At 42.1% G+C, this 12,438-nt stretch overlaps 1 protein-coding gene across 1 annotated transcript; it reads right to left on the bottom strand.

The window, feature by feature from the left end:
* Positions 1-3,879: 3,879 nt before the first annotated feature.
* Positions 3,880-9,448, bottom strand: LOC136437798 (tripartite motif-containing protein 2-like). Its single transcript, XM_066432274.1, has 3 exons — positions 9,150-9,448; positions 6,101-6,834; positions 3,880-5,723 (listed from the first exon to the last, which is right to left on the bottom strand). Exons 1-3 carry the CDS (start codon positions 9,294-9,296, stop codon positions 4,325-4,327), a joined length of 2,280 nt encoding a protein of 759 aa, XP_066288371.1. The 5' UTR covers positions 9,297-9,448; the 3' UTR covers positions 3,880-4,324.
* Between the last annotated feature and the right edge of the window lie 2,990 nt (positions 9,449-12,438).

Genomic DNA, 12,438 nt, shown 5'->3' with positions numbered 1-12,438 from the left:
TCAACTTGAATTTAATCCAACCGGGGCAAAAAAAAAATAGTGTCATATGACACACACTACAAAAAATGCGAAGCATATCAGACTAAGAGAGTAAAATGTTACTCAAGAAATTTAAAGCCAGCGCAATGCAGCTCGGAGAAAAGGCATATGATACTATACTCTTGATGTAACCTGTACACCCCGACAACACATATCATGGATCGTCCCTGTTTGTAACATGCACACCCTGACAACGCGTACTATGAGCCGTCCCTACCTGCCCTATCTCCAGTTCTCAGGTTGCAGTAACGGTTCCCGGCGGCTAACTCATCCTCTTCTAAACTATATAACGTTATACTGGCTATAGCTCATGTTCACACAACGTTAACGTGCAATCATACATCTAACTCTTTCCCCGGTATGTGGATAAAAGCGTTGTACAATCATGTCAATTTCTGTTGCCATTTATAAACCTGCCATAATTTCTTGCTGATGGAATTTTGAATATGGACATGTATATGTTTTTTGTTTGTTTTTGACCTGTGCCGTGCAGTCACGTGCACCAGCTTAAGTACAAAGTTCCTATCTTGTTCGCTATATATATGTTTTAAAACTCTCAGGTTATCCTAGAATAAACTGGTTTATCATATTGTTGCATGCCTTCAAACCGTCGAGCATTTGAGCATACGGTATACGACAATAGCACTACGCGGTAGCTGTCATTATTTAAGTATCGAAAGCTTGCGAATATCAGAAAAGCCTTTGTAAAACGCCACAGACAGATGATACGTAGTTTTCGATAGATAACACGCCTAAAACGTTTCATAATTTTGACTCACCGGCTGCAATTCACCACGCCTTCAGTTGAGTGCTAGCTGCAGAAAGTCCTGGAAAGCTAGAATTTGAAGGATATATTTTCATGCTCAGGACGCATGCGCACTAGCGACACCGTGACATAAACTGTGACTTGTTGTTGCTGTCGGGGTGATAGTTGGGCAAGCGGAATAATTCAATTGAGAAGCCAAACGTAGTTATAATCGCAAGATTTTGCAAACAAACGTTCTAAAATGTGATCTTCATAGACGAAGCAGCCCTTGTATACATATATATTCATAGTAATGGATTATATGACATTTCAAAAAATAATATTCTACAAATTCGTTACATTTTCCTAGTCTAATTTGTTGTTTCAATCGAATGAAAAGTACAAAAAAATTATGTTTCATATCCCAAAATTCAGTTATTTCATTCTATATTCTTCCATGTGGCGGAATTCTATACCCTAGGCTCTATTTCAATATTATTACAAATTTGTGCATTCCCAAGAGAATGCCACAAACAGACTACTACCTCCAATAGCATACAAATGAGCCATGATATTCATCGTTGATGTGGGCCAGAACGATTTAAAAGGCGTAGCGCGTGTGGGCAAATAAAGTCCTGGATCAGAGATTTCATATGGCTATATGAAATATGAAAGCCCTAACTGGAGACTATTCATAGACAGTGCTTTATATGTATATTGGTTGAATGTTTCATTGCTTGAATTAGCGTCACGAACGTTTTTTTTCTACCTTTGCCATGACGGGTCTGATTTGGTAGCATTTTTATTGGTACAATGGTGTTTGTGGTTTAGAAGTTATTGATAGATTTTTATGAAATCTGGTATGTGATTAGGTTTGACCTACTGAAAAAATTATTAGATTTTAGACACCCTGGCTGCTCTGTACTTGCTACTGCAGCAGGTCTTCCGGTTTTTGTATCTCGTCATATGGGTCTCAACATGTATGATATGTTCATGGTGTTTTGTCGGTAGATAGCGCCTTGTTCTATTTTTTGTTTCCATGTAAAGCGACGGGGGGCAGTCAAACTACATGTATGTACGCATTACTGCGCAATAAGACAAGGTACAACCACACACCTAATGCATATTCCAACCCGAGGGCAAACGGTGGATAGCGTTAGATTCATCACCCAGGCCGCCTACTGAGGGAAAGTGCGTTGTTGTTTTGGGGGGAGTCAGCAAGATCGAGAAAAAAAAAGCTTCATTGGAGTTAAACGTTAACTCCCATGATTTTACCGGGTATCCTGAGACCGCCATATTGAAAATGTGACTAGTTGAAACTAAGAGATCTATTACTGCAGCATCCAAAAAAAACACAGAACAAAACAAAAAACGCACTATTCAGATATCCAGGTGTTCAGGGCATTCTTGAGAAGGTCTTGATAACAAAGTTTTTATGTGGCTGTCAATGAGAGGTGACGTTACCTGCTGCGTTAAAGGAGTCCTAAACTCCAGAGGGGGGGGGTTATTTTCCAATAGATAATAATTTTAGGAAGTAAAAATGAATACTTATTAGTTATTACAGTATACGATAATGTACCCACCAGTCCCGTGCGCATCAAAAACATCCAGTATTTTACTAAATCCCCCAGGTGACCCTCGATTTTCAAATTAAACAACCTCAGCCGATGGCTGAATACAATGTACCTGTCAGTGAGAAGGTCTGACAAAAGTTAGGTCACAAAAAGAATTTCAGGGTTGACAAGAAAAACTTGGAGTTTAGGACTCCTTAACAACTTATATGACCTGTCGCACGTCTGCTTGCGTGGCACACCAAACCTTCAGGGCACTGAAAAAACTGGTGTTAATGTAGCGTCCTGAACTATGACATGCCGTCTACTCTCCCTCAGGCCAAAGACTTGTTCAGGCACAGCGAGGTTCAATTTTGTTCAGATTTCTTTTCTGACATAAATCTATTGCTTAGAAAAGTTTATGCTTTATGTTTACTCAGCAATGGCTTCAAACGTTTTGACTCTACACGGGGCATACTGTTTCAAGTAAGAATCAGCCAGCTTCATTGAAGCGGAGAACGATTATCAAAATGCCTCAGGGTTCACGAGCTTCTGGTGTATAGAGCATGAAAAAGGCAGTGGCATACACACAACATTTGTGTGCCTGTTGTCACGTTCATACCTATGTTGTGTCCGAAAGATTCCCGTGTATGTGAAAAGCACGTACTGCACACTGGCTGATAGCATGTAGCATAGAATGGGACGAAACTAGAGAACGCAACAGCAGCTCTACATGCTTGAAAGGTCACCACACACAAACCATGGTGGCGTTTTCTGCGAAACCTTACCTTATTATGCCGTCTCCTATGAACGTAGACCGGTAGTTCAGTCCCGATGCATTGTTAAGGCTCGTATCTGTAGCTCTGCTAATAGTGTATTCCAGGTGATACTATCCACTAACTGTTTTGTTCAATCTCGGCTCAACGCAAGGACCTCATGTAGTGGTTGCTTACGGTTATATATGTGCCCTTAAAAAGGTTAATTTGGATTTCCAGAAGCGGTCGGACGACTTTTGAGGAATGGCTGACTTAACACGCAACTCTTGTGAATATATACGAGGTGTGCGAGTATTAAGCTATGTTTTCTGTGCCGTTTGTTTGTGTGTGTTTTCTGTGCACGGTTTGTTTGTGTGTTTTATATGTTGTGTGTGTTTTGTGTGTTTATATGTTTATGACATGATTAAACCTATACCGACAACATGTATAAGTTTTTGTGGTGTTGGGTAGTGCTTGTCCTTGTGAAGAAATATGCCCCATGGCGGCTACTCTTTCTTTGTGTTATATAATGAGGGTGCAATGGCCTCGATCTGTACGGCACATTGCATTAAATGACCTATAATTATTCGTCGATAGTTCAGGGCCTTTTATCCACCGAAATAATCCAACCATTCAAATGTTTTTGTCCTCTTTACCCCCCTCTTCAAAATTAATCTACCACGCTGTCGTTTCACTTTGAAACGTGCCTCAAACGCCATACTGTAATACTGAATTATTAGACGCAGTGTCCACCCGTGCGCATGACAAATTAAGCGAAAAAAATCACATGACATCTTCAACACTTTATTTTGTTGCTATGGTAACGTCTCTTACATTTTAAATATGGCGGAAACCTTAGCCTGACGCCCATAATATGGGTTCATTTGATATTTTTCACAAGAAAATGATAAGCGTTAGACTTATTCTTTTAATATTTCGCTTTGCATGACAAAAAATGAGGACGCCATATGTGGAATGAAGCCCTGTATGAGTGTTACGTTATGATTGACTGACGAATAACATTATAACAAATTGGTAATCTCATTATGTACACGACACGGTTTTAACGTAGCCAAAGCAAGTTGCTCCATACAAGGTTACAGTCACACTCTTTTAAAGAAGATAGGTTTTATATTCAAGGATAGGAGAATAGCTGCATGAATGCGTCTTCACTACCGTATGGGCTATGGTAGATCGTTGACAATAAAGTCTACAGACCAAATGAAATCTACCAATCATTTGTTCTCTATCTGTGACGTAGCGAAATCCTCCAGACGATAAGCCTTCACACAGTGAGTCCCTTTGAAGAAGGTCCCTTCTGTGACCACAAGAAGTCCCCCGGGGCCCATGAATAGCGTCTGGGGATAGCTCAAACCGTCTTTCTGAGATAACAACACTCTCTGGAACTTTCCCTCCATAGATATGGCCGTCACGGCACCGGTAAAAATGTCCACAACAAGGATGACGTCATCCATGACGCAAACGCCACCCGGGCACTCAAGATGGAAGTCTCGTTTCAACTTTGGTCCAATTCTACGGAGAAACCTTCCCCTAGAGTTGAACACTTTGATGCATTTCTGGAACTCGTCCGAGACGACGATGTCGTCAGAACTGGTGACGGCGACGTAATACGGCAGGTAGAACTGGTCGTTGGCGTCGCCGTGCTCGCCGAAGCTCATGAGGGTCCCGCCGTCCGATCGGTGGATGGTCACGCGGTGTTTCCCAACGTCCGCCACCACGTACCTACCCTGACTGTCCACCGCGATACCATGTGGGTTCTTTAGGATTCCCGCTCCAAACTTAACCACAAGTTCGTGTTCCTTTTTCCGGTGAAGCTTCCAAACTTGAACTTCGCCCTCTTTTTTCCTCCCCTCCCCTTTCGTTCCCGTTGCTGCAACTTGACCCTCTCTATTCATAACAACGTCATTTGGCGATACGTCCACACTAACTTTGGTTTTGAATTCACCATTTTTGTTGAGGACCACCAGCCTGTGGTTTCCCTGGTCCGCAACGATGACGTCACCTGTCTTGGTGACCACGAGGCCGCAGGGGTTGTTGAACTTTATGACGTCATCCTCGCCTTTACCAATCACCCATAACAGATTGTCTGGCTCTCTGCTTGCATTCGACGTACTGTCTTTTCTATCTTCTTCAGCAAGCCCGTTTTCTGACTGCCAGTCTGTTTGAGTAGCGTTGATACTATCTTGACGGCAGCCCGAGATTGCTGATGTATCATTTTCTGACTGGACCTCTAGTACATGAAAACTTTCTTCAGGACTTGAAAGCGTACCGTTGCCTTGGTGCCTCAGTTTTCCTATCCCCTTTGTGACGTGCGATAGTAGGTTCTTATCCGGCTCGAACGCTATTTTCCCGTCACCTACCACTTCTCCTTCTTCTTCATCTGAAGAGAGAAGTTCAGCAACCTTGGAAGTCAGACTATTCCTCAAAGACTCTGTCTGTTTCACGTTGCCGTATTTCTGTAGCGCGGTGGTGAATTGTGTGACGTAATGTACCGCACAGAGTCGCTTCTCCAGTTTCTCCCGAGCCGAGGCGACGCCCGAAAACACCCGACTGTACACGATGTCCGTCTCGGTCTGCAGCCAGCTTCGCTGCTTCCCGATTATAACTTCCAACCTACGGTCGGGGGGAAAAGGAAAACAATTCAACTCTGAAAAAAATCCGCATTTAGCAGCTTTGGAGGGCTACAAATACTTTTATTATACATTTTCTTACTTCAATATAGACATATTTCAAAGTGTTTTGTGCACATTAGTTAAAGCATATCTTTTATAGAGAGTTATTATACACATGTTTGAATATTGAAAATTTCCTTTCTCTTACTTCTGACCAACCGTTGTTAGATAACACTGACGTCTGAAGAAAAAAAAGTGATCTGCACAAAGCAAATTGTGTATGTTTTATCTGTCGCTTTTTCTTTAATATTTCATATAATCGTGTATTTTTCTTGTTCCCCTCTTAGATATAGACTGTTTTAATGGTAGAAATATCACCTTTCTGAGAAGTCGTCAACATCGGTTTCAACTTCGTTCCTTTCCGCTACTTTTGCCTCCTCAAGTTTTTGCCAACTTTGCATTAGCGAGGTGAGTTCTCTCGCTTTGCGGTGTAGTTGATCAACAGCGCCCTCTATGTCTAATGACACATGACTGCAAGCTGGAGTGACTTCCCCCTTGCCTTGCACTTCAACTTCACTGGCAAACTTCTCATGTTCATCGTCATTGGTACACTGCGAGGCATTCATGGACTCCTCTAGATCTGTTGCATCTTTTGTGTCTGAAGACATATCTTCAGAGCTTTGATCATCTTGCTCTTCTATTGTACTCAAAAGATTTTGATGTTCATATTCCTCATCCAAAATGGCTAAAATGGAACGACCGCCATTTTCTTTAAAACGTTTCTCGTCTCCCTCGTTCCCAGGCTGTGATGACACATCGCCAGTCTCGTCTGCAGTCTCGGATAGAGACACCACTCGGTGACCTTTGGTGAACTTTGTCCTGGTGTGACACACTGCGCAGTCTCCACACAAGTAGTCTCCGCAGTCTAAACACTCCGCAACGGCCTCATCACAACCATCTTCACAGACCCCGCACTTCTTGAAGACTAGCGTCTGCTGAAGGTGCTCGTTGTCTTCGTCGCTCAGCTTGAGAAGGAAGGAAGCGTCTGGAAGGCCAGCTACCCTCTCTAGGGGGTTCAACGGTGTTACGGTCTTGCATATGGCACAACAGACCTGTTAATACAACAAACCATTGTTGCAATGAATGAGTCACCTTTTCACTTCCGAAGTCGTACAAAGTTATTTTCAATCTAGACAGCGAATAGCTTTGTTCCTGTATGGATAGATATAGGTAATCATTGTCTGATTTGTCCTTATCGATGACTATCAATATGTCATCGCTAATATTTTTTACAAAATTTAATGTGACAAATTATCAGGCATCGAAAAAAAGTTGTCAAAGTTTGTGTAATGAATTCAATTTTGCAATAAAGAGCAGCGTATATGTTACCAAAGACCAAAACGACAGTGCTACACAGCTTCCCCAACTCAATTCTTGCCGGTCCGAGGCATGATTCCAAACGCTCCGAGGCATAATTCCAACCGCTCCGAGGTATGATTCCAACCGGTCCGAGGCATTTCCAACCAGTCCGAGGCATAATTCCAACCGCTCCGAGGCATGATTCCAACCGGTCCGCGGTACAATTTTCTTTACGCACCGCGACCTGATTCTAACCGGTCCTCGGCAGAATTTTCTACCCTACGCGCGCGCTGCCCTGCGTTCCTCGACAGCGGCACAGTCCCCTGTCCCCCACGCTAATACAGTGGACGGTCCCAGATGGGTCAAGGGTCACGCGTGTCGAATGTGAACTGCGAAAATATAAACTTTCGTCGCCGTGTGTCATAGGCATATTTGCTGTTGTTGCAACAACCGTGACAGCAATAAAACCGGCTTGGCTCTGTTTAAATTATGATATTAAAGTTCAAGAGACCTCAAACCTGACACTGTCAGTGCTACGGACTATAGTATATATATCATATGAGTTGGCGGTGTACTTGACGGGATCGGTACGCATCCTTCTCTTCCTCAGCTAGCTCTCCTTTTATATAACGTTATACTATAGCTTGCATTTTGTTTCTGTGTTATTTCAGATTCTGAACCTGAAATAAACGGACCTGTCTCGCAGGACAACTTCCTACGGTGGCAAAAGTTCAAGTTGGCCACGGTTTTTTTTAGTCCTTTCAGCATATCGCATGGTCGAGTTATTTGATGAAAGTTCATACATGGACAACACAGACTACTAGTAACAGATAGCATTTCTATAACATTCGATTTCATTCATGGCTGGGGCTATAACAGGATTTTTCCGTGACTGAACAAGAATATCTTTTGTATTATCGACCGTATGTTTCTGTCAATGAATTTTATGGCCAATATCTAATGTGCATATTACACAACATTGTTTTGTGGTGAACGTGTGTGTGTGTGCTGGTAGCAATGTTGAGTCCACGACAGGCAGATTTCTAGAGGGGTCAACGCCCACTATATCATCCTTTCAGTCGATCTACTGACACGGGAGGGGCAAAAAGGAATATCTAACGCCAATTGTCCGTCGATTGTAGTTGATATTGTAGTTGATATTGACAATCAGGGCTTCCTTTTAGTTTGTACGCACGTATTTTTAGAGACGGTGATAGTCAGAACGAAGCACTGAAAAACACGACCTGACTGGCGTTCACCACACATTCACAACACGAGTGACCCTTGACCCACCTGGGATCGTCCACTGTATTAGCGTGGGGGACAGGGGACTGTGCCGCTGTCGAGGAACGCAGGTCAGCGCGTAGGGCAGAAAATTCTGCCGAGGACCGGTTAGAATCAGGTCACGGTGCGTAAAGAAAATTGTACCGCGGACCGGTTGGAATCATGCCTCGGAGCGGTTGGAATTATGCCTCGGACTGGTTGGAAATGCCTCGGACCGGTTGGAATCATACCTCGGAGCGGTTGGAATTATGCCTCGGAGCGTTTGGAATCATGCCTCGGACCGGCAAGAATTGAGTTGGGGAAGCTGTGTAGCACTGTCGTTTTGGTCTTTGGTAATATGTGGCTTCATATCAATACATATGTTATGATAGAGATCGTCGTCTCTGTTACTTTGACAGACAAGTAGAAGGGTCGACTGTACTCGTAGAATCACTGATTGTACTATTAGAATCACCGTTTGTGCTGGCAGAATCGCCGATTGAACTGGTAGAGATCCGAGTGATCGCAATCTGTCGACAGAGAGACTACGATCGCGATCTCTACAAACCGGTAGAATCACCGATTCTGCCAGAGCGTGATCTCTACCTTGACCGATGATACATGTCAGACACGAACGCATAACTTTGTTAATCGCTTGTACTCTTAAACTTGTTCACCCTGATGTCCGGTGTTGCTTCACAGTTTATGACTTTACTTCTTGTGCGTAAGTACATGTGTATACACTTCATAACTATTTGCACTTATGAAATTGCTGGAATAAGTTGTAAACACTGTGGTATCCTACCGTAGTTTCTTCTCCAGCCGCAGACTCTAGACAGTTTGTACAGAACACATGCAGACAGTTCAGCACCCTCGGCTCACTGTAACGTTCAAAACACGTCTGACAGAACTGCACGGTGTCGGTTAGACGTGAAAGTATGGAACACTCCATGTTTTACCGATTTCTTCCTGCCCCCCACCCCCACGTCTAGTCTCGATTGTTTACGATACCTGTCAGTACATGGCGTTAGCTTACTTAGGACGCTATTAGATTCTACTTAGGACGAGACCACTCATTTAAAGGTGTCTTTTTGCCCCTTGTATTTCTATTCACAATAAATCATTACACTAAAAGTGGTTCGTGTTTAAGATCTCACCCTCCCTACATTTTAGAAGTTCAAGTTTCCTGTTAATGTATGGTCTAAACTATTAGAAAAGTGAACTTGAGGCTGCACCTCTTTATGTAGTGACCTAAAGAAGTAAATATCACATCCCATAAAGTTATGTTAGTTTCGAAGGCTCCCCTATATAGGAAAATATAACTAGCTTGAGAAGACTATACAAAAATACTTTGCTTATGTATTCTACACTGTCAGTTGAAGTAATGTTTTGGTACTTAACATGCAACAAAGAATAATAATGGTGCCATGTAACGTTACTAACATCAGCCCTCCCCCATGTTGGCCAGGTGGTATCGCCCAGGTAACTTGAGCAGTGACAACAAACATGGCGTGTCTCCTAGGTGATGTGACGTCATCACGGCCTGATTGTAAGCTCAGTCCACCCTGTCAGGACGAAGTGACGTGTTTACTTTGCACAGAGATTAAGATAACAAATCTACAGCGCGGACCTCTCTAAACATGTCCCACTACTAGTGTTACGCGCCTACTGACAAGGTGACTTAACGGTGATGAAAGACCAACTACTTGTGTACATAACGTTAAATGCATTAAACAGTCTAGCCCAATGGCTGGATAACTAGCACCAACCCATGGCCAGCTTTCTTCCGTTTTGCGTTGGACTCCTCGGATGCAGTGACCAACATTATCATTTCCTATAGTCTACTGACATGACCTCTTCACTGAATGTCTTTATCATTACAATAAAAATTGGATGAAGAACGTACGCATCTACACTACAATAGTTCTAGATACCACAGGATTTCTCCTTCATGTAGTTATCTATTCAACAAAATATGTCTCTCATCATTGCTTCAATTTCACGATAAATGAAATGTTTCATCTGCTGTAGCTGTAAGGTAATCCATTTAATGTTGTCTTCGTGATTCATGGTAGCACAAAATAAATTTCTCCAAATTCAGGCGCACTGGAGACCTGCTGTTCTTCTGTCTTCCGACAGGTGACGCAGTTGCACTGTACAACAGATGAGCTAGATGGCCTTCCGTCCATGTTTGCCAATAAGTACTGCTGTGACAGCAAAGAAGTGCGATGTTGAACCAACTGCTAAAACGCTAACCATACAGGGGCTTCTTGAATCGCTTGTGAAATCTATCGTTAACAACAGAAAGTTTCTGAGGACAACAAGAAATACATTCCTCAGTCACAAGGTGGCGCTCTTACCGCACGCTCTCTTCACTATTGAAGCGAACTGAAGGACTACTTTAATTCCAAGTTATTCCAGGTCAACAATTTTTCAAGTATGGCTTGCTGAAAATCACAGTAACAATTCCTCAAAACCCACGTACAGATTAGAAAATTACTGAACTTTATGGGGTTTTTTTTCGAGACGGGATAGAAAGTTACAATATTTCATACCTCGTCTTAATAGTATATGTTAATATTCCACAAATTTCATTAAAAACTTACCTCCATTAACATTAATCCCCCTGGTTACAAAAGTCCGCCACTTTTGAAAAACTGTGGATTTGAGTGATCCCTAGTGCAGCACCCCTCGGTTATGCACAGTCTTGATACAGAAGTGCATTATATCGGGGACGTTGGGTTGGAGATCATATTGGACGTACCTTTTCAGGGTGGCAGAATTATGTACCCTGGTGGAATTATATTAGTAGATGTTATATCATATCAGCCTGCATCATTATCTGACTTCAGAAGTTTTACTATGTCATCCTTGCTTAGCTAATCTATTTTTGCAAGTGAAATTTTAAAGTGTCGAACGAATTCGAAGGTGAAGGGACCAGAGGTAAATGACCGCTGTTACCAGGTGCGAGGTTAAGAAACGGGGTCTTTTCGCCTTCGGGAACTTGTTTTGTCTCAAAGACTCTCTCTCAATTTTCTGTCATTCATCTTTTCTTATGATTGTCTTGAGAAAATTGCCCTGCCACTTTAAAGGGTCACATCCCACAGAAGATACATTGTTGGGCTTAAAGTGTCAGTAATTATTTCCGAAGACGCCTCAAGGCTCGGTGGCATAATTTCAGGTAAGAAGTCTCGTTTAAATGGCAAGTAGTGCTTAGTCAGTCATTCGGCGGCGTGATTTATTGAGGATTATGGGTAACAAACGATAGGCGGTGTAAAGCGGTCAGATATAATTGCATCATTGCTTGTTAAGACATAGAGTTGCAAAAACAACACAGTCCTGTTGGTTTCATTAGTAACATGCCAAGCTTATCTCATATTACCATGAAAGTTCGTCTGAGTTGGTAGATTACAATTAATGGAAATTAGAATATACTCCAACTCAAACAATTGACTCACTTGGAATTTTCAAAAGATCGAGTGAACGTTGCAGTCCTAGGCCGAAATAGAGAAGGATAACAAGAAAAATAAGGAAAACATAGGCCAGCTCTATATCAAACTGAATACTTTAATAAGGACATCTACCAAGGTCAATGCAAGTCACATTGCCAAAAGGACGCAGCTTATTGGAACGTTGTAGCTAGTAAACAGTACAAGGTATAAGGTTTTCGACGATATCAAAGTACTACAATTGTCCATCATTAACCCTCAAACCACCGTATGGGGTCAAAACTGACCCCAGGCGTATATCAACATGTGCCATTTTGACATTTCGAGTCGAAAACAAAATTCCTTCTATGAGTTTGTTTGTATATATGTCTTATAACTTCTCACAAGTTTTTACCGAGATTGGCTCATTGTTGATTAAGTTATCCTAGAAAGTTTACGCGTGGTCCAGTGGGGTCAAAACTGACCTAAGCAAAATCTGCGCTCATATTCCCTATTGTTTGATACTTGTCATCTAGTAACATGTATGATAAGGGTTAGTATGATCATAGTTACAAAATTTAATTTTGTAGAAACGTGAGAAAAACAATTTTTTTAAATTAACATAAAGATTGATGACGTTGCGATGTATTATGAAGTCATTTATGT

This window comes from Branchiostoma lanceolatum, chromosome 7 (assembly GCF_035083965.1).
Source record: "Branchiostoma lanceolatum isolate klBraLanc5 chromosome 7, klBraLanc5.hap2, whole genome shotgun sequence".
NCBI classification, from domain to species: domain Eukaryota; kingdom Metazoa; phylum Chordata; class Leptocardii; order Amphioxiformes; family Branchiostomatidae; genus Branchiostoma; species Branchiostoma lanceolatum.
The sequence above is the reverse complement of the archived record's forward strand: the minus strand, read 5'-3'. Positions and strand labels throughout refer to the sequence as shown.

Bases quoted from the DNA above. Each gene is read 5' to 3' on its own strand.
- LOC136437798 (XM_066432274.1), bottom strand. From the start codon at position 9,296: ATGGAGTGTTCCATACTTTCACGTCTAACCGACACCGTGCAGTTCTGT. The intron at 6,835-9,149 runs GTAGGATACCAC...TTGTATTAACAG, and splicing joins CGGCTGGAGAAGAAACTACG to GTCTGTTGTGCCATATGCAA. The intron at 5,724-6,100 runs GTGATATTTCTA...CCCCGACCGTAG, and splicing joins GTTGACGACTTCTCAGAAAG to GTTGGAAGTTATAATCGGGA.